We start from the raw sequence: 21330 nt of genomic DNA on the forward strand, positions 1-21330 counted from the left end.
TAGACAGAACGCTATGCTCAGTACTATTTCAGTACTAACTGAATACAAGTTAGATTTAAAAAAAAAAAAAAAAGCACCCAGAACCAAAAGCACCCACTAACATTGCATGATCGTGTTGTTTGTAAGTGTGTGATGTATTTTGTGTGTGTCATGCATGTGTTTGACCTTACACATACGGTCTTTGTCTCTGTTTTTGTCTTGACCCTGTTGCAGAGAAGCGGCACAGCTCCCCAGTCCCCTCCAGGAGCCCCTTGGTTCCCATGAAGCCCAAAACACCTGCAGTGGCCCCTGCTGTGGCTCCTAGTCCTGGGGACACGCTGGCATTCAGGGTCCCTAAAGACTACCCTCACTCCCGCTTCAACAAGGCACCGCTTGCTGTCTACCCACCGAAGGGGGCACGGAACAAGACATGGTGTGTGCTCGCATATATTTTTTAATGTGATTAAATTTTTACTCGCATCCAGAGAACATTTTAAGAGCTGCCAGAGTCCAGTAAAGTGCTCCTTGCTGCTCACATCCTGTTTGCACCGTGTTTTAACACGTACTTTGTCCTATACTCTCCTTCTTTCCTTCAGCGTATCTCTACCAGTCGTGAGCCTGGAGAAGATGCCCTGCCTCAGCCGGGGCGACTCGGCATCGCATATACGCCTCACGTCTTCCTCCCCTTCCCCTCACAAACCTGCGTCCCTCACACCCCCTTCCTCCCAGCGCTCAAGCGAAAAACTCACTAACGGCCGGGGCAGCAGCGGGCCGCCCACACCGCGCTCCACCGCGTCTCCATCCTCTCTGGATAGGCGGCCCAGTCCGGCGCGCTCCCCACTGGACAGGCGAGCGACACCGTCTCCCTCTCCTCTGGATCGAAAACCCTCCTTGTCACCTTCGCCTTCTCACCGGTCTGTTCCTCTGCCAGCGCTGTCGTCATTATCGCCGCTGGACAAGAAGCACCAGAATGGGACTAAGACTGCCTCCAAGTCACACAGGAGGCTTTCAGGTCAGTCCTAAGAAATGATGTTCTGTAGTGATTCATGCACTGATTCTGTGTTTTAGGCTATTTGCATTCCTGTGGTGGGAGAGATAAATAATTCTGCCCTTGCGCCTTAAATGCCTAAGCTTTACATAATAGTTCTTACCTTAATGCATGCATGCATACACCCTCACAAGCTCTCTCGCTATTTCTTGTTTCAATATCCTTTGGAGAGCTTCCACCCTGCATGTTTGGCTGCAGATAGGACAGTGGTGGAGTGAGTCTTGGAATCTCCATATTTTATTGACTTTGTTTTCTCTATCCCCACACTGCTCTCATGATATTTCTCAACTTCTTAATAACACCACTCCTTGTCTGTCTACCAAAGCATTCTTTCAAGCTTCCAAACATATTTCCTGAAATTAAAACTGTTACAGACGAGTTAAACATCCGCAAATAAAAAAGTGAAAAGGAAGGATTGTGATGGATGCTTCAGGGTATGTTTTTTTGTGTACAATGTCTCTCTCTATCCAGCTTTTCCGTCTCCATTCTGTCGTCTTTCTCTCCGTTTGTGCTGTGTATCGTCGTGCTCTGAGCCTCTGATTTACACCCTTTAATTCAGGAGCTCCCACTGCCAAAAAGCTGCTTGTCTCCTTGAAAGATTTTCCCCACCTCCTGCGTCTCTATTTTTTTTTCATTTGCTCACTCTCCACCTCCTGCCTCGACCTCGTCGTTTCTCTCTCACACACTCTGTTCTAATTCTTCCTTTGACACGCTCCTCTACTTCCTCTTCAGCGTTTACTCTCATTATTTTCTTTTGCCCCCGCTCATCTTGTCCTTCTGCTTTTGGTGTTGTTCGGTTTCCCTTTCTCATCAGTGTCTTCTCTCGGGCCTGCGTTCATGCTGCTCGTCTTCCTCTATCTCTCTCTCTCTCGACTTCCTTTTTCAAAGTTAGTGTAAACTGAGTGCGCATGTGAGTTTGTTTATGCGTAAGTGCGTGTTTGTTGCTCTCGCTGTATCTGTGGGACCTGTCGTCACATTCTGCAAACACAGAAAGATTACAGGGATTATAGGAAAGGCCAGCACAAGATTACAGCCCTCTGACAGTAACGCTGTTTAAGATAACCTGCTGACTGCTGTTGGCCGGCCAGTTTGCGTGGTAGAACAAAGGTCTGTCTCTCTGCGCTCGTGGGCAGTTATCTCGCCACTGTTGATTGCGAAGGAAACTGGCAAGTTTTTTTAAGGGCTTCGTGACCTCACTTACATTTGGCATTTAGCTGTTTACCCATAAAACTGTTCAAACAGATAGTTTACTTTGTTTTGCAACTTCTTATTTTTGCAGGAGAATTAAGCTTTGTTGAGAGAATTACAGCTGTTTATTCGTCTTAAGTTTTACAGACTCATCGACTTGATACAGCTGTTAAATGTTTGGCTGCATTATTGATAGCAACATGACAAAGTTTTAAACCGACCATAGTCTATAAATAAATTCTACAAAAGAGAAAACGAACTTGAATTTTGTTGTCCGTTTCCACCAACATCTAAAAAGTTTGAAACTAAATCAGAGCTAAAAGTCTGGGGACTATTGGTTTGGTTTTCATCTATTTCTGGCAGAGTTATGTAGCTTTATTGCTGCTAATTTCTCCTTGTTGGTGTTGGTCAGCTAGCATACGCTGGGTTTTAACAACTTTATGGAATAGAGTATCAAAGAACCAAACAATTATGTTGAGAAAAAAAATCCAAAACAGTTAAAAAGAAAAAAGAAAATCTTTTAAAATACATATAATTAATCTCTGGGCTATATAAAATATTGATTACAGCTTTGAAGCATTTAGTGGAAAACAGCTGTATGAAGTATCTTTACAATCTTGATTGGCAACTGGTTTTGATAGTGAAAAGAATCCTTTTATAGTAAACCTCAAAGACGAAGAGGAGGGAACCCCGAATCATTATTCACCCCGTCAATAATGATTCGTCACTGTATGAAGGTATTGGGGGGCGGGGGGTGATCACATGGTATAACTAAGGGTATATATTTGATACAGGAAATGCTGTCAGTAATGTCAGAATAGTCATCGACTTCGAACTAAACCGAATGAGAGTGAATAAAGGAATATGTGCATAAAAAAATAAAAAAAACATGAGTAAGAACATGAGTGAACTGCTGTCTCAAAATATGCAAATGAATTCATTCATGCTAATGCAGTGCTCCCACTGCCATCAGATGTGATTTGATATTTGAAGGAAAGAAGGAAGGAAGGAAGAAATTACCCGCTGATGGCCTTTCAGTCTAATGTTCGTCTGTGTGGATGTTTTACAGGGAGAGTGTTTGATCCTAACAAGCACTGTGGAGTGCAGGACCCCGAGACTAAACGACCCTGCACGCGGTCCCTCACCTGCAAGGTAACAAAACAAACGCACGCAAATACACAATCTCTCTCCACCTCTGTGTAATTTTCTGTGGAGACAGTAACAGTCTCTCAGCCTTCCTCCTACTTCCTGCCTGAGGCCGACTGACCAGAAAAGCAGCTTTGTTTGTTTATGAGAGTAATAATATTGAAGGACTCACTTACATCACTGCAGAAGGACTCCAACCACAGATATGATCCTATCTACCCCTCTGTCTGCCTCTCTCGCGTGTCTGCTCTTCCAATTTCTCAGCTAATGCTGGGTAGCAGTGCTGAGGCATTACAGGGCCTACACTTCCCTTGATGAGGTAATTATAGATGTTGGATGAGGCTACAACATCTTTTAGCAGTAATACTCTATTTTACTGCCCTTTAATTACCTCTACCGAGCTTTACTAATCACTTCAAACTGGTTATTAAGTAATTAAAGATGTTTCAGGCTACTGTGTTGATGTATTCGGGAGGAGGTTGTTGATGTTCTTTGTAGTGGTTGGTCAAAATAATCCTGCCTACCTCTCCATGGACTGCGCACATGTGCTTGTACGTGTGGCGGGAATGAAGGGGATCTTTTGTTGCACATTACGGGACATACAGCTCACGGGTGTATTACAGTCAGTAAAGTATCTTTTTACAGTGAGCGGAGCAATTTTCAGGGGTTTCAGCTTCACGTTTCTGCACAGAGTGGGTCAGAATGAAAATTGCAGCGAGCACAAAAGCCTGATTTTGTGTGTCTTTAGTCAGCTTTCACATAACTCTCCAACATCACAAATCACAAATTAACTTTCATCTCACTTTTACTCTTTTCCCTATCATATCGGTTTCATAATATGTAGAAAGGTCTTTGAACATTCGGCTATTATTGTGACCGCAACTTTAGATTCATGTCTGAATCCTACAGTGATGTTTTTCTGGCGTCGCTTTATGTCGCTTTTGATTTTGCTGAAACCTTAGTAGACCAACTGATGCTGTTTGTTGCCCACAGCTGGCAGTGTGTTAGATTGCCTCCTTTGAATTTAATAAAAACCTGCATCATCGCTCAGCAGCAGAAATGATGTCGTGCCCCATGTATGTACGTGACATTGCAGCAGTAATGTCATGAATGGCATCATTTTGTGTGATCTTCTACACCTCCTGCATATAAGCTTTTACACCAAGTTTCCAGGTTTATACTGTGAAACTCCATCAGAGCTGTTATGACATTTTTAATAACATAACTTGTCATTAATCACAAAGTGAAATTTCGTTGGACTAAAACTTTTCTTTGGGCCCCAATTTTTAACATTTCTCCAAAATCCAACTGTGAGAAAATCCCAGCACCATATTTTCTACCTTTGTGTCAAACCACATGTCTCACACTGTCCTTGTCGCAGTTCTTCACCTTGCTAAAAGGAAAAGTAGATGGACACGAAGACAAGTACTGGCATTGCATTACTTCAGATTTGAACTGGTGACCGGTTGCATTTTTAAGGCTGATTCATGGTGACATGTTGGTGTCTGTAAACGTAGCATTTCGTCTACACAGAGTGCAGGATTATGGGAATAATCAACTAATATGGAAGCTGTGTAAGGGCACTGGGCGTGGACACCACGCTTTGGTTGAATTCTGATTGGTAAGGTTGGCTTGCACCAGAAAGGGCACAACCACTGTGGAGTTGAACATCAGAAGCATGTTTAAAAGAAAAAAGAAAACAAGTAATGAAAAGGCACAGACCACATAATAAAACGTAGCCCTATGCAAATCATTTCTTTGTCTAGTCTTTTCTTTTCTGTGGTAGAGACGACTCTAAAGCGACTACACCATGAACACGGACATGGATAGACTACATTTCCAGTTGTTACACATATTTTTAACTCTGGACTTCTACAACACACAGACACTCATCTGTAAAGCTCTGTCTAGCACCAATACAGTACCAGGTTTGCAATGGTTGGACTCATAATATATTAATGTTTCAGGCTTTTTGTTTGATGGGCCCCCAGCAATCAGTATTTCCTGTGAATGATGACAGAAAGAATAGTTGCCATACTGCTTAAAACCAGTGAATCAGTAACCTCTCCAACACATTTTGTTGTTTGATGCTGCTGGTTCCCTACTGAAGTACATGGAAGGATCTACAAGTTAGTATTTAACTGCGTTAATGTGTTTCCAGTATTGTGGAAACTATCATGAAACCAGAGAACCTCTCTGGGTACATCATCAGGCCTGTTGATGAATGTGTGCGCTACATTCAGTTCTTCACGGATCAATATTTTCATTTACAAAGTCTCTCTGGAAATAACCTAATATTTCTTATCACTTATTAGTCTGCAGGTCAAGAAGTATGAAACTGCTGCTAACCTTTTATTTATTATTTTTACCCTGACAGACTCACTCCTTAACCCACCGCCGGGCCGTTCCCGGGAGAAGGAAGCATTTTGACATCCTCCTGGCCGAACACAAGGGGCGTGCAAAGGAGAAGGAGGGATCGAAAGAGAAGGAGAAAGACAAGGATGGGGCGCAGGGAGGGAAAGAAGGCTACAACCAGAGTATCACATCACAAGAGGCCGCGAGTCCCAGCAAGTCTCACTGCCCCAATGGACGACCACTCTCCACGCTGAAGCTGCGGCTGGCGAATGCACACATACCTAGGTAGGATACGTTAGTGTCGGGGCTCCAACTCCTTTTTTTTTTTTAGTTTCTGGTAATGGAAGCCACATTTTTCAGGTTCAATCTGAACATAAGTCAATGCTTATTTATTTAAGCATTATTTAGTTTTACTTTTATGGTTATTTAAGCAGTCGGTTTAACAGTAAGACATTTTCTTTGCTGTTTTTCAACAGTCCAAACATGACTTCTGACAGATGTGCCCTTGTCTCGTCATATTTTTTTCCACCAGGGGATGCTGTAAACACAGATTGCTAATAGGGATGGAGTAAAAGTCAGCCCTTGTTAAAGTGTTATGAGGAATTAGTTTCCTGTTTGTATTTAGACGATGATCCTGTTTAAAAAAAAAAAAAGGCCACTTGCCACTGAAGCAGCCTGCCTTCCTTTCTTTATTTTCCATTCCTCTGTCCTTTCCTTTTCTTCCTCTATATTGCTTTAATTTTCTAACTTTTCTAACATATTTTTAGTCAGTATAATTCCACTTGTTTACCCCTTCATCCACCTCTCTCTCTCCCTTTCTCCATTCCAGGATTCTAGGCAGCTCCTCCTCTTCCACTTCCAGTACTCTGCTCCAAGCAGCACCTCCAGCCCAAGCCCCTAACCCAGTGCCGTCTCCCCACAGCTGGGCAGCAACAGCAGGAGACAGCAGTCGACTTTCAAGCGATGAGGGAGACCCAGAGACTCCAGAGGACACTGACAGACCTGCCCTTCACTACTCCAGCCATCACCCACAGCCTTTAGGGGTAAATACTAATGCTACACTGCCAGACGTTTTCCGTCCATAACCTCTGGACATTCAGTACTCATTCGCCCAACTTTGAGGCAATAATTCCCATTTTTACCCCGCGGGGTCTGCTTTTATAGTCCATTTAGAAGAGTTATTGCTGTTGGCATTCAGCCTCAGGTGTTGCTTTTATCAAGTGTTTTCAGTTTAATGTTTGTGTGTTAGTTTGGTTTCAGGATCAGCGTGGCTGGATGTTACACTTGAAAGGAATTGCTCGTAATGTTTTAAATATAAAGTCTGAGCAGCGAGACTACCTCCGCCTCATCTACCTACCAGCACCTTTAAATATGTTTAATCCATATAATTAGTGAGGTGCAAAATGTTGTGGCTTTACAGCTGGTTATATGCACATTTTTCATCAGTTAGTTAATGGGGAGCGGTGACTTTCTGGTGTATTTTGGCATTTGGCCAAGTAAGCAGCTGAGACTCTACGTTTGTGTATTTCACAAAATGTCCTACTGTTTCCTTCAAAATGGAAAAGAAGCACCAGGTCTGACCATTTCACAGCATCAGAAAACACGCACAGTCGAGACATAAAATGAATCAGACATCACATAAAATCTATACTGTCCCTTTTTACTACCCCCTTTACCCCCTTTACACATTCTTTTCTTTTTTTCTCTTTGTGTCCCTTCCCAGTTTTGCGTATTCAACAGTCGGCTCCTGGGACGGGGCCACTACGTGTTTGACAGGCGATGGGACCGGATGAGGCTGGCACTCCAGAGCATGGTGGAGAAGCACCTCAACGCGCAGATGTGGAGGCAAGTTTGTGTCAAACTAAATTTAATTTTTCTTTGACGTAAACATCTAATAACTACAGGATATCAACAAAAAGGGAAAATATAATGTGTCTGCCTGCATGTAATGATTAAAAAATATATAAACAAAAACTGTAAAAATAATTTGGAGGATATTATATTCATTAATATCAACCAGATTAGTAGCTGCTATTTAAAGAGGCAGATGTAATCAGATGAGGAAATCTATACAGAACTGCCTATAAACAAGAAAACCATTGTTCAGTAAAATACAGCATATTGATTGGTACTTACGGTTGAGCACAGTCTACTCTGGAAATCAAACATCTTTATTGTTCTTTTCTCCTTTCAAATATCCTGTTCTTTGTATTTCAGGAAGGTGCCTTTGGCTGCCGATAGCCTTCTCTCCCCATCTGGTACCTCCTCCATTACTTTACAGCAGGCTCCTTCTCCCACCTCCCCTCTCTTCAACTCCCAGTCCTACACCGCCATGTTTCCTCAGTCTGCATCCACGCCAGGAGTGTTCAACATCAGAGACTCCCCGCAACACCAAGTTTTTGCGCTGGCAAAATCGCGTAATGGCACGCATAAAGGCAGTCGCCCATCCAAAGACACGGAGGACCCTGCAGGGGGATCAAAGAAGAGAAAAGACTCTTCCCTCCCTTCCTCCTCCTTATCGGCATCTTCCTCGTTTCCGACTGTGGATAATCACAAGAGGAACGGCAGCAGCTTTCATCCAACGTTACAAGGCTCAGGGGGGGCAGCTGCCTCCCCAGCCAGGAAAAAGGGACTCAGTCGTGGGGATAGTGGGCTTTGGAGCGGATCAGAGGATTGGCTGTCCAGAGCTGATGGGTCTCAAAGCCACAACTCTCACAACAGGTGAGTCCAGAGCTTTTTAAAGTTTAGACGGTAATAAACTTTCTTAATGAGTCCAAGATCTTGAAACTGGTTGAAAGTGTGATCTTTGTATTCAGGACAGAATGAAAGGAGTTGTTTAAAATGTCAAGCTGTTAAATTCATATTATCTTTTATGGCTGTACAGGGGAGATTTTTATTGTAGCCAGGGCCACAATAAGACAATACAAGCTCAGCTCAACACATGACACAGTACACAGGCAAAACACATAAAAGGGTAATTCATTAAAAGTTGAACAGTGTGTGAACAAAGAGTACAAAGGCTGTGGTGACAGGTGTTAGGCCCTCATCAAAATTATGCATTACTGTAACAAACCATGTCCATATTACGCTGGAGTTTTCTGTGCGTCATTTCTTTCTCGTCTGCTCCTCTCTAGTCGAGAACCTGGCACCACCAGTATACCATACTCGCCCAACAGGGAACCTTCCTCTGCCACACATCAGCCCATGGCTCCCCCCACGGGACCCTTAGCTTATGGGGGAGGAGCCGAGGGGAGGAAGAGGAGAAGTCCCAGCTCCTATAGGGGGAAGGCCAATAAGCTGAGCAGACCAAGCGGGTTAGAGAGTCTATTTGGGAAAGGAAACGACAGTGGCGGGATACTGGCTTCAGGACCGGAGTCCCCAGGACAGGTAGGTTGTACAAACCTCAACCACCTCAACTTGGAAGAAGCTACCGATACTGGCATAAAACTGCAAAGAGCATTTAGCTCCTCAAAGACAACAAATATTGGTCAATTTGACCCGCAACATAGTACACACATATATAGAGTTTATATATGTCAGCATGTTTGTATTTGATTATGACCATGTTAGCCATTAGATTATTTATAATTGTATGCAGTGTTATCACACAGGTACAGACCTTTAAATTCCTACTAACCTCTTGTACCCGTTGTAAAAAGCTATATAGGGAAGAGATGACAGTCCAGTAATTAGTGTCTGTTCTCTCTCTGCAGGCCAAGTTGCATCACTGACAGAGAAACCTGTTTCATGGACAGAATGTTGGGCAGCTGTTCAGGCCACCACCGTTTGTGACCTTTGACCTCACCACTCTTCCAACGAGAGCACCAATCAGACTGCTTCATCTCGGGGACGTCACCCCCCCTGTTCATCCAATGGCAGTTCAGTTCACCCACTCTTGACATCGGGGTTCGGAAGTCTTCGTCTGCAGTCGGCTGGCGGTCACGGATCATTCTGTTGGAGAGTTGCTTGGCATCGGCTGCGGTTGTGGTCTTTTTTTTTTCGAAACACAACATTTCAAAAACCTATCCTCTGAAAAGGGAACATGGCTTACACTTTCAAGGCATTGTTAATAACACCACCGCCGCCGTAGAAATTTTGGGGGGGACAGCTCAAGTTTTATTTCAAGTCAGGTGACAAGGAAAGACGTCTGTGATGATTAAAGGGCCTACTGACACAACTACTGTAGGACTCAGCTACGCCACTTCAATGCCACCGCCAACCGCTTTTCCTGTCTTTTTCTTGGTATTAATTTTTGCTCAAAGAAAGAAGAAATAACCGCAGGTCTGGTTGGGTTCTATCCAGCATTTAGCATCTTTCTTTGCGTACCAAACACCTTTGTCCATTTCTGTGCTTACTGTCACCCCCATAGCCCCTGTCCATCCCAGCATGCCTGTGTTCAAAGTGCACTTATTGCCTTCAGTTCCCTCTTCTTTGACGTTTCCAGCAGTGCCACGTGAGGACCTGTTCACACAAGGGAAGAAAAAATGTCCGCGTTACCAACAATGCCACGTCAATGCATTGTATTTCAGCATAGGAAGAAGTCTGATTTTATCTGGGGATTGCTCTGTTTTTTTTTTCTTTGGTTTAAATGTTGCAGGAAACACAAACTTATGGAGTTGCATCCAAAATGGAATTATTACTACGGTGTTGGATGGCTTGTTTTTTTGTATAATAATTTATCATTCTGAAATAATGTTTGTTATCTAACTGACCATTGAGGTTGGAGCTACAGACTTTTTCAGCAAACAAAAAAAATTATTCTAAGGCATTTTGAAGAAATGTTGAAAGTATTATTACAGTTCATATTGTTGAAAATATGTACATATCTGTTATTTTTGTATTTATTAATAATGTCCCCTTTTACTATATATATGACGTGAAAGAGGGAGTATTTTTGCCCTCATGTCTTGTTCTGTGTTTGATAATAATGATGATATGGCCTGGCTTCTCAAAATTTTCAAGAATTTGTTCATTAGCAAATTCATGCTAGTTGATACTCGCACAAAGCCGAATACGAACCTTGTGACTGGCTGCCGTTTATATCGTTTCTGTTTGGTCGCATTGTCAGAAAAACAACAATATGTGGTTAATTTTGAAGTAATTAATCTGCGTGTAGGATTTAGAGCATCTATTTGCAGAGATGTGATATTGTGTTCAAAACAGGCCCCATATATAAAGATGGGTGATCTATCTGTGGCGTCACACAGGTTTCCTGGAGAGCGGTTTTGAAGCTTAATGCCGTGACCCCAGGCTTCACCATTTTGGCAGTGTCTAACTCCAGCTAACTCCTGGCTAATCCAAAACTGGCAAACAGGTGGCGCCTTAATGGAGCTGAGCCAGGTGGTGGACATCTAAACAGTCCTGTGACAGCTCCCACCTGGCACCAACTGTGCCCATGCCCTTTACTTATATTATTTTTGCTGTAATGGCATTTCAGCATGAAAATCTATGAGGATTAACTCGCTTTTGGAGTCGGCCTCAAGTGGCCATTAGAGGAACTGCAAAATTATTTGAAGAGTTGAAATTACCAACCACTAGATGGCACCAAATCCTACACAGTGGACCTTTAATGTAAGGTATACTTTATGCCTTTACCAGGAGCATTTAAACCATATCTCACATGTTGTATGTTGTGCATATATTACTATGCAAATGTTTTAGGCACTAAAAGCGAAATGAAAAAAATCTGATCCCGTCGTTACTGAGGATCCACTTTGTTCCCAAAAGAAATGTGTTGACCAGAAAGGGAAATGGGCCAGAAAGTCACCAGTATTTATTCTAACCATTGCTAATAGGTACTCAACGTCCGGTGTTGTGTATCTGATGTTTGCTAAATAACAAATGTTGATTTTCTTTGAGAAACCAGGTCCTGTTTGTATTTTCATATAAAGGGCCCCACATTCCTGTTTGCCTGTGGTTTCACCCTTTTTCGTACTTCTTCCAATGTTCAAAGCTATATTTTTTAACTGTCTCTATCTTCCAAGTCAAGTCAGAACTGGGTCAAAATGTATTTACGTGCTTTTCAGCTGTCCCTTCGTCAAGCTAGGTACCATTTCTGCTCTGGTAGCTCAGTCGTCCACTTTACTGAAACTGCAGCATAACCTTTCTTTTGAGCGAAACACAAGTGCTGATTCAACAGACAACGCTTAAATTTAAAGGGGAAATTTGTGATTAAGGCTCAGATCTTGTGTATCTTTGTTCCATAGCAGTTCATGTCCACAGCTAACATTAACTTTATGAAATCTGCTGTGATTAAGTGGTATAGTAGATGCCCTAATAGGTTGAAAAGCACATAGCGGCAACTTCACAATCCCTGAAAAGTAGCCTGTCCATTCATGCCGTGTTGATAGAGCTAAAGTAACTGAAGGGATTTTGATTTACTTTATAGCCGTGTGGAGCTCCTAACGACGCTCTCACGCGGTACTTGCCAACTGCTTTCGATGGAAACTAACTTCTTTGACTCATTTGTTTTTGTTCAGGCACTAATGACGAGTGAATTGTACATAATCAGTTGTATTTGTGTTTTGTTTTTCCAAGTGCTTCCCATGGTGACACTTTATTCATCTGTATGTGTGTGAGAGATCATCAGACAGCTTAGATCAGTTTAGTAAATCCTGCTCGGTGGTCTTGGTTTTGCTGTAGATACACATGGTTTATATGGGTACTCGCTATGTACAGTACAGTTAACTGGCTGACATGCTAATATAATTACAGGATTAACATATTTTTGTCACAGTTTTCTCTGTTTTAAAGCCAGTTGTCACCTGTTGTGCTTCTACATGTTCACGTCAGCAAACTTAATATAAGAGACCAACAGATACACTAGTATAGTGGTGGTTTATATTGGTTTAATGACTAAAAATCTCCTCACAGATTAAAGATCTTAGGGTTTTTTGGGAAAAGCCACCCTGACTTACTGTTTTACAATAGTCGATACGGGATGTTACAGTTTGTTGCAGCTAAAGTTGAGACAGAGATCTCAGATGCTGATTTCAGAGGAGTTGTATGTATATTTGCTGTTAAATTTAATGGAGGTATTAACAGTTTTTTTTAAAACCCTCCTCCTTTCATCTTTTTGCACTTTGTCATATTGCCCAGATCTTTAGTCAACTTCTATTTATATAAGTATCTGAGATATAAATATCTCATATATATATATAGAACTATATATTTGTAAAAGTCTTTCTGGCAACTACAGTAAAAGAATATGAAGAGTATATTCTTGGTCAGTTGGCCCCTAAAACCAGCACACTGTTGTTATTATCCGATCTAAACTGTGGTGAATAATGAATGTTTGAAAAAATGTTGGATTTTTGGGCGGGGTTATTCCTTTTTAACTGCAGTTGGATTAGAGAGCCGATTCCCCACTGAAACAACTTAACACATGCTGTAAAAAAAATGGTCTTATATCCAAGCTTTTATTAAATGATTGAAAGTGGATTTGTGTTATTTGTAAATGCAGATTTTGAAATCCCACTGTTGAGGAATGTTTTGTATATTTAACTGCTAACGTCTGTTGAATGCTTCCGTATGTCCAAGCAGTTCATTATCGTTGGTGTCTGACATGATATTTTTGTATAACGGGGCAAGAGCCGAAGCCTCTTCTCTGGTTCTCAGTGTTTCACAACAAAGCTTCAATTATATAGTGTGTAAAGCATAAAATTATTTGAGCAGATGCATCTGTAAATACTATTTTCATCTGTGAAAATATAAAACGGAAGTCCTGTCTGAGAATATTTGTGACATTTAACTTTGATTTTTATGATTTTTTTCCCTAGCATCCTGGCTTCAGTGATGGTGTTGTGAGTCACTTTGGTCCAGATTGAAATATCTCAACCACTATTGGAAGAAGAGGATCAATCCTGCTGACTATGGTGATCTACTCATGTTTCCTCTTAGGGCCACTCACAGGTTTTTGTCTTGTAGTGAAATATCATGTCAGTATATTAACATAAAATTTGGTACAGATATCCATGAGGCCCGTAATAATAATAATATTACATAATTTGCTATAGTATATTTGTGCAGTTCTTTGGTTTAAAACTGATGGCATTCAGTTGTACATTGTATTTAGTTGCAAATGTTAAAATGCTAACCTTAGCATTTAGCTCCACAAAGCAGTGCTGTATCTCCTTACAGCCTCACTACGCTACTACAATAGCTTAGTTTTTAGTTTTTAATCCACCATCTATCAAAATAAAAGTTATCACTCAAGTCAAAGCAACTTGACGTGGCATTCAACCTCACTCAAAGCTTTTAATTTCTAACAAGCAATCTTTGTTGGGCAACACCATCATTCTAACCTTGATTAACGGAAAAGGGCTCTTCTGAACTTTGAAAGAGGATCTCTGTTGCCAGTTCAAGGTCCACCTCTCAAGGCTGATAACACAAAAGCACAATTTTTTCCCTCTTGATACTACAGTGCTGCAGGCAAATCACCTATGTTGGAAAGCAAATGAAACCGCAAACAAATTTTGTGGAGCGCAAAATTGAGAGCATAACCAGAGATCGTAAAGAGAGTCCTCCTCTAAGCCAATTCTTTATTCCATGTCTTTATCAGCCCCTGGCTTGGTAAACGTTTGACATCTCGTAGCGTGAATCCCAGACCGATTTCCTGTGATGATGTCCCTGACCTTTGACCTCAATAATCCTCTGATTTTCTGTTCAAATGAAATGTGAGCTTGTGGTAGAACATTAAGTCAGATTGTTCCCTGGTGTCATTTTACAGACCTTTTCCCTCTGTAGCTCTGATTTTATGTTATTATTGTTTACAGTGAAAACCGGCGACAGAGACTCCATTTCTGCCCGAGACTGTCATTCAACAAATCCTCACTCAACCTCAGAAAGGACACTGCAGGCAGTAATTAGACATTTTTTTTCCCAGCACTGAGCTTTTGCTGTCTCCTGTGTTTTATGGAAAAAGGTCAAGAAAACGTTTTATGAGCCAAAGTAATGTTGTGGATTCAGAGAGTACACACACACAAAAACCTATCCAGATAAATATGCTACGTCTTTTTTTAGATATGAGTTTTGCGGCGGCACTCAAAGATCATTCTTTGGGAAAGTGGGAATTCAGTAACATCAAGTAACATCAAGGAAGAACAATAAAACAGAAGTTAGTTTTCTTTGTTTTTTTGCTGATTTAAAGTGGCAATCTCGAGGTTCTCTGTTTGTTGTGTTTTTTAGCCTTACTTCCCAGAAATACAAATCTGTCTGGTGTGTTTTTTAGCCTTACTTCTCAGAAATCCAAGTGTGGTGAATTGTCGCTCAGTTGGAAAGCAGAAAAAAACACAACATAGCCTTCCACAAACAGGTAAGTTTAAAAGTGTCCAAACAAACTAGCGCTCTATTTCAGAATAATAATACAGTGTTCATAATATGGACTACAGATGAAGATGAAATCTTTGCAACACAAAAGTTTCCTGAAGAGCAGTTGTGAAGCTTATTGTGATGTCTCCAGTTGCTGCAATCCTGTCCGTACCTAACTCCGCCTAACTCCTGGCTCATCCAAAAATGGGCGGAGCCTGAACAGAGCTGAGACAGACTGCTGACATTTACACAAACGGTTAGTTTTAGTAAGTTAGTGACCTGAGACAGCCAGCCCCCACCTGTTAATAAAAGTGCCTCCACCTTCAATAACGCATTGTTTCTGCTATAAATCTATGGGGATTGACTCACCTTTGGAGCCAGCCTCAAGTGGCCATTAGGGGAACTGCAAATTTTCATAACTTGATATTTGCTTCATTTTTGAACCCTAAAGGTTGCCACTTGGTTCGTAATGCTATTTTCATTAGTGTATACACATCTTTGATGAGTACTACCATCAAATGGTGTTATTTTTGCCAACTTTCTCAAACAGAAATGTGTCTCCACAGACACCTAGTTCCTAAAGCTGTAAATGTAAGGATCATCCTTTTTGTACCTCATTTGGCAATTGAAACAAACTTATTGAAATAAAAATCTTTGAGGTCGTCTCTTTAAATACTGTTGATGTGAACTGTAACTGGACGAATCAGTTATTGCACATCAAGTCATAAATGTAGTAATGTGATTTCACGTTGAATTAAGAATTCCTTAACACTAAACACCTGGTTGTATTTCCTTGATGCTTTTACCAACATTTTTCCCAAAAATGTCTCGTTGTTGACACACTCGTGTTCTTCTTGTCACTGTCGTAGAGAACTGCTAGTTTGTCATCAAGACTGAGTCAGATGTGACTGTAGGCCGACAGCGTGATGACTAGAGACAGAACAAATGAAAAATAAAACTACAGGAAAACACGATGACCGAGGAGAAATTGCAGCTGGCTACGAACAGATGGGTGAACACCTTTTCCCTTATTTTAGCAGCATAAAATTTAGTTTAACCACCCCTAAAACTTACACTACACAGTGTCGACTATCTCTACAGGTAAAATTATGGGGTAATGGTAAATATAGAAACATAGTATAACATTAAAACTAAAGAAATTACACGACGACCTCACGTTTATTGTAGTTGGCAGCCATAAGCTCACACCAGACCGAATGGTGCTGTTACATCCAAAACTGAATTTATGTTATACTATGTAGACAAATTTAACTTTGTTTCTTGTATCAGATGAAAGTCTCACCTTTTTAAACTGTTTTATATTTCCTACTATCAGTGTGAATGTGATTATATGTAGATACTTCAGTGGAGGCACAGTTTTATTTGCAGCAATGTTTAGTCTGATCCAACCCTGGTGTTTACTCCAAAAACTCTTGTGGACATTTTTGACTAATTTCAGCAATCTTGGCTTCGCTGTTGATTTAAAACAACAACTTCCTTGGTCTGTTTTCATGTAGGAGCCTTAGCTGAGAATCCAACAGGTATTTTTACACTAGTCCACCTTCCTGAGTTTTAGTTTAGGAATCTCAGATACTGTAAAACTTTGTAAAAGTCACTATCAGAAAACCTCTTTTTCAGAACATACATTTTGCTCTTCTCTTTATCTATTATGCGAGGGGAAAAATGCCAAAAGACAGTTGAATTGTCCAAAAGGTCCTTTAAGGAAAAAAAAAAAATAAAATCATTTGGCCTTTCTCATGTTAATTCTTTTATTTGAAAAAGCGAGTTAGCATGTGACAAGAGTCAGAAAGGAACAGAATCTCAGCCGGCAGGGAGAGGTGGGAAAAGACAAATTACACATGAAAACATGGAAGTGAAAGAAAGCTCATGACACCGCATGGTCACGGTCTGTTGATGTCTTGATGCGAGGCCCCACAGATAGCTCCAGTGTTTGCATCTGAGGCTGGTCTTTATGAGAGTTTTCCCACAAAAAGAGCTGCTGAATTATTTTTTTTTTGCGATCGCTGTTTTACAAACTCGCTCATACGCTGCACCACCAAACATAATTTTTCTTTTAAAAGGAAAGATTCAGTCTGGATCACACTGTGCATTTCACCCTGTTATCATGCTGGGCAGCTCAATATAAACTGAAATAAATGAGACTAAATACAATACGCAAAACCAATTGTGATTAGATTATAAGGCAGAAACATAATGGTGTTAAATTAGAGATAACAGAGCCCTGTGTAAACTTCTGAACACTACTGTGGCGAACACTGAGCGGCATTGAAGTAGTGCCTGTAAGTACAGATGGCTCGACTCCCATGTATTACTGCTCTCCAGACAAATCACTACATCCAATTAGATTTATTTGAGCATGACATCTAGCAGGCATTTCCACCCGCCGCTTTCCTCGGTGCTTTTCACATTAATAGGCCCAAAATGACACGCAGCAAAAAAAGAAAGTATTCCCAACAACATTGACACCTTGTGGTCAGTTAACTCTTAACACGACCCCAAATCTCATCAGTCGCACATCAGATGAAAAGCACCCAGGAAGAAATATGATTCCGAACAAACGATGTTAACGTCAAAGTGAGGTGCAGTTCTTATTTAGTCTTCATTTATTCAGAAACTCCTGCTGGGATGAAAAATGACTACACGGGTCGTCTTCTGAATTTATAATTATAGCAGCAGCCACGTGGTTTCCAGGAGGTATCAGCCATCTAAGGAGGCTGATTGGCAACATTGATAGAGAGTCATAAAAGACTTATTATTATATATCATAAAATACTTTAATTTTTCATTAATTTGTAGAAAAGATCAACAAAAATCTGATTATAGTTAATGTTCGTAGACTTTCATTACCTGTACATGATTGTCACTTACAATATTTGCTTCAGTTGAAATATCTTGTTAGGGGATTAGACAAGATTTTATCAACCTAATCTGTTCATCTTGGTTTCCTTTTGCCCCTCTGGAATCACCCAGCATCGCCAGTGGCTCCTAAAAAGCCCCACTTGTAGCCCCGTGCTATAATTACAAACAGGCCATTTAAATTACCAGCATAAACGAATTATTTGTCATGCACAAAAAAGTGTCCAAACATGTCACTAGGTGGTGTGATAAATGCAGCCTGCATGTAATTGAGAAGATAAAAGCTCTCGGCTCTATTCGACCACGTCCATGAATGCCGAGGAGTTTCTCCCCCCATTGCAAACAGCATTCTTATGATAATGGAATAATGCTGGTGCTTTAGTTAATTGTGCATAGGCGATAGTGGTGGGCACCTTTTGTTGTGGGCTCTCATGAGGCTAAAGGAAAGAGCTGGCAGGGATTATAACTCTTATAGAACTTCTCAAAATCCCCCTAAAAACCATACTTGATACTTGAGTGTTTTTCTTTTGTGGATTTGGTGTGTTTTTAGGGTTTTGTGTTCAGTTTTTTTTTTTTTTTTTTTTTTTTTGGCAATATTTAATGTGTTGATTTCTACCAAATGCTGCCTAACCTCAGGACAAAAGCAAGTATATATATATTTTTAAGTAGCTCAAGATGTTGCCAGAATAATGCCAGGCTCATTTACAACAGGTGTAAAATCAGTTTGTTCACACTGTGGCCACATCAAAATTCATCCTGTTCTGGTTAAAGTAGGACAGCGACTTGCCTAAAGTGGGACACTTGTCTTAACAACTTGTGCTAACTTGAGCACTAACCATACAGCTGCAGTTAGAGTTTGAAGAGGATATTTACTCTATTTACATTTTGCATTTCAAGGATCTTGCCTGATACAGGTTTCTCATTCAAATGAACTTCCAGGTAAGACATAAGCTCATTGGTCCCTCTCAACTTACTCTCACATGTAAAATATAAGATACATATTAGCTTGCTAAACAAACTGTGGCTTATACTGCATTGAAAATGGGACTTGTGGGTACAACATGTGAAGTTGTTGGTAGCATCAGATATGATATGTGAGAACACCATGTCTTGACAGCTGCTGACATCTCTGAGCAAGCTTACGAGTGGGGAACGCAAAGGCATAATGAAAAGATGAGGCTGTTGGGAATATCAAGATTTCCTCGGATACATTATAAAATCACAAAGAAAACTCTTTTTGACTAAACAACAATATATTAACTTACCATCCACCTCTGCCATTTCTGAAACTTGTGAAGCACATTCGAAGGCAGCATAAATCGGGGAGAATGCTGTTGCTGCTAGGGAGCTGCGAGCTATCAAGGCTAACAATTTGGCAGGGTAACAAGCAAGTAATGTAATGTAGGAAATGCAAGGCAAAGGAAATGAAAAGATGAGACCACTGGGAAGATCGATGTTTTCCTGAAACAGATATGAAATATGAGGAAATGCGCAACCGTCTATGTGACTCAATCACTAAATACTCACTATTCACAAAAAAAAACTCACACACTTCCCAAAACGTTGGCATACATGTCACAAGACACGATTTCCACTTACAGTAGTGTGCATACAGTAGAGGGTGACAAATCCTTATTTGTAGACACCACCTGACCTCCATACCTGTAGCTACAAAGGTTTTATTAGCTGTATTATTTGACCATAGACTTTTCTGTTTTCTATACATTTCCAACTTTAACATGTGTGCCTCAAACCAGTCAACTCTCTCTGTATTATTCATGTTCTTACCTGCACAGTCATACAATTATTTTTAACAGTTAATTAAATTGCCAGCTGTCGCCAATTAACTTTAACTACCCCTCCACCTTTTCATTAACGGTTCTATCAATTAGCTAGCCACATTTAGCTAAATACTAGTGTAGTGATAAAGTATGTTAAATTCAGATGCTTGATTAATATGTGGCTGTAAGAGATTATTTATTTGGCATGATGTAAAGTTCAGTGTTATTGAGCTATTGAGAAGCAATGGCCACAAAAAACGGGTTTATTTTCAACAGTCTAGAAACAAGGTAAGAGTGTGCTAGCTTAGAATTAGCCAGGTTAGCTTTTTGCAGTTATTGTTGTTGTGAGCATTATTATTATTATTATTGTTATTATTATTGGTATAATATGGAAAAATATTTAAACTTTAGTACCACTTTTTATGAAAACGTTAAAAGCTAACCTAGCTGCGTTATCTTGCTAGCTAGGCTCTTGCTGTTAGGCTAACTAGCTTAGAAACAATTAGCTAAATTTATACACAGCGAAATTAGCCCAAAACCTGAAAGCACGCTGAAATGTTTATGACTTGAAAGTTCAACATGGGTAAAGTGTGTTATTGTGACAGGAAACCAAGTAAGGCTAAACATTTATTTTGACATAAACGATTTAGCTAGAGCTTATTTTGACAAGGTGCACTAGAGTTTAGCCGATTAGCTAGCTAGTGAAATAGACAAAGAATAGACTTAATTTTGTTTGCAATTTTTAACCAAAACACTGAACCGCATTTAAATATGTTGTTTGATAAGGATGTGTAGAATGACATTGTACATTTTGTGACCAAAACAAGAATCAACAGTTGAGTCAAGATAAGCCTGTTTTGTCGTTTATTGATTAACTCATTGCTATTGACCTGCCAGGCTCTGCTTTAATCTCTGGAAACAGGAAATTAGACTAAGAACCACTTAACTTTTGTTGTGGGGTACTAGGATGAGTCTCCACCTAATATATATAGATATAGATATAGATATCTTATTAAATAACGTATTTGCTGTGTTCATGTGTACAGTTCAAAAAGTGATGTTTGGAGTTAAATACTAGACTCCTGTCATTTAAGATCCAGTAACAAAAACTTCACAGATGCTGTTCACATTGGAGAAATTTCAAATCCAGAATCATGGCTGAATATATAAATCATCTACTGGAGAATACTGAGAAGTGAAACAAAATGTATATATTTTCAGTCTGGAAAAGTCATCAAAATTTTGGTCACAAACCTAAATGTCAGTTTCAGTTTAGTCTTGTTCATGTTAGTTTAGTGGCTGAGTTTCGGCAAATTTGTCATATAAAGTATTTAATCTGTTGGATTAAGTTCTGGGAGGGTGTAACCACCCCTGTTGTACTTTGCGTTTGCGTCGTGGACTCTCGTGGAGAGCTCTGTGTCCTCAAAAGGTTGCGCGTTTTGGGGGATAAATCGCCACTGCAACCGTGGCCGTGGCTAAAAACTGGACGATCGTTAAAGTTCTTCTAATCGTAAGAGGTTTCATCTTTTATTTTCTCGCAGTGCCGCATTAAAGTGTGGATACTGCCCGCAGAAATTGGACGTAGAGGGTGCACCTTTGCGCAGAGACTGGTTATACGCTGAGAGGCTCCTCTGGGTGCACAAAGAC

General features: G+C 40.5%; 1 protein-coding gene across 5 annotated transcripts in view; it reads left to right on the plus strand.

Annotated features, from left to right (window-relative positions):
* The window catches only part of atxn7l1 (ataxin 7-like 1), a 28599-nt gene extending 12709 nt beyond the window's left edge, over positions 1-15890 (plus strand). For 3 of the 5 annotated variants that reach the window (XM_084573198.1, XM_084573201.1, XM_084573202.1), the window contains 10 exons: positions 214-412; positions 576-991; positions 3285-3367; positions 5739-6001; positions 6546-6759; positions 7440-7565; positions 7938-8437; positions 8851-9103; positions 9430-13590; positions 14491-15885. In XM_084573198.1, coding sequence (XP_084429324.1) covers positions 214-412; positions 576-991; positions 3285-3367; positions 5739-6001; positions 6546-6759; positions 7440-7565; positions 7938-8437; positions 8851-9103; positions 9430-9447 — 2072 coding nt within the window. In that variant the 3' untranslated portion in view covers positions 9448-13590; positions 14491-15885. Of the gene's footprint in view, positions 1-213; positions 413-575; positions 992-3284; positions 3368-5738; positions 6002-6545; positions 6760-7439; positions 7566-7937; positions 8438-8850; positions 9104-9429; positions 13591-14490 lie in introns of all 5 variants that reach the window. The other 2 variants (XM_084573200.1, XM_084573199.1) reach the window with 2 other exon arrangements.
* The last annotated feature ends 5440 nt before the right edge of the window (positions 15891-21330 follow it).

The sequence above is a fragment of the Chelon labrosus genome (genome assembly GCF_963514085.1).
Source record: "Chelon labrosus genome assembly, chromosome: 23".
Taxonomy (NCBI): Eukaryota; Metazoa; Chordata; class Actinopteri; order Mugiliformes; family Mugilidae; genus Chelon; species Chelon labrosus.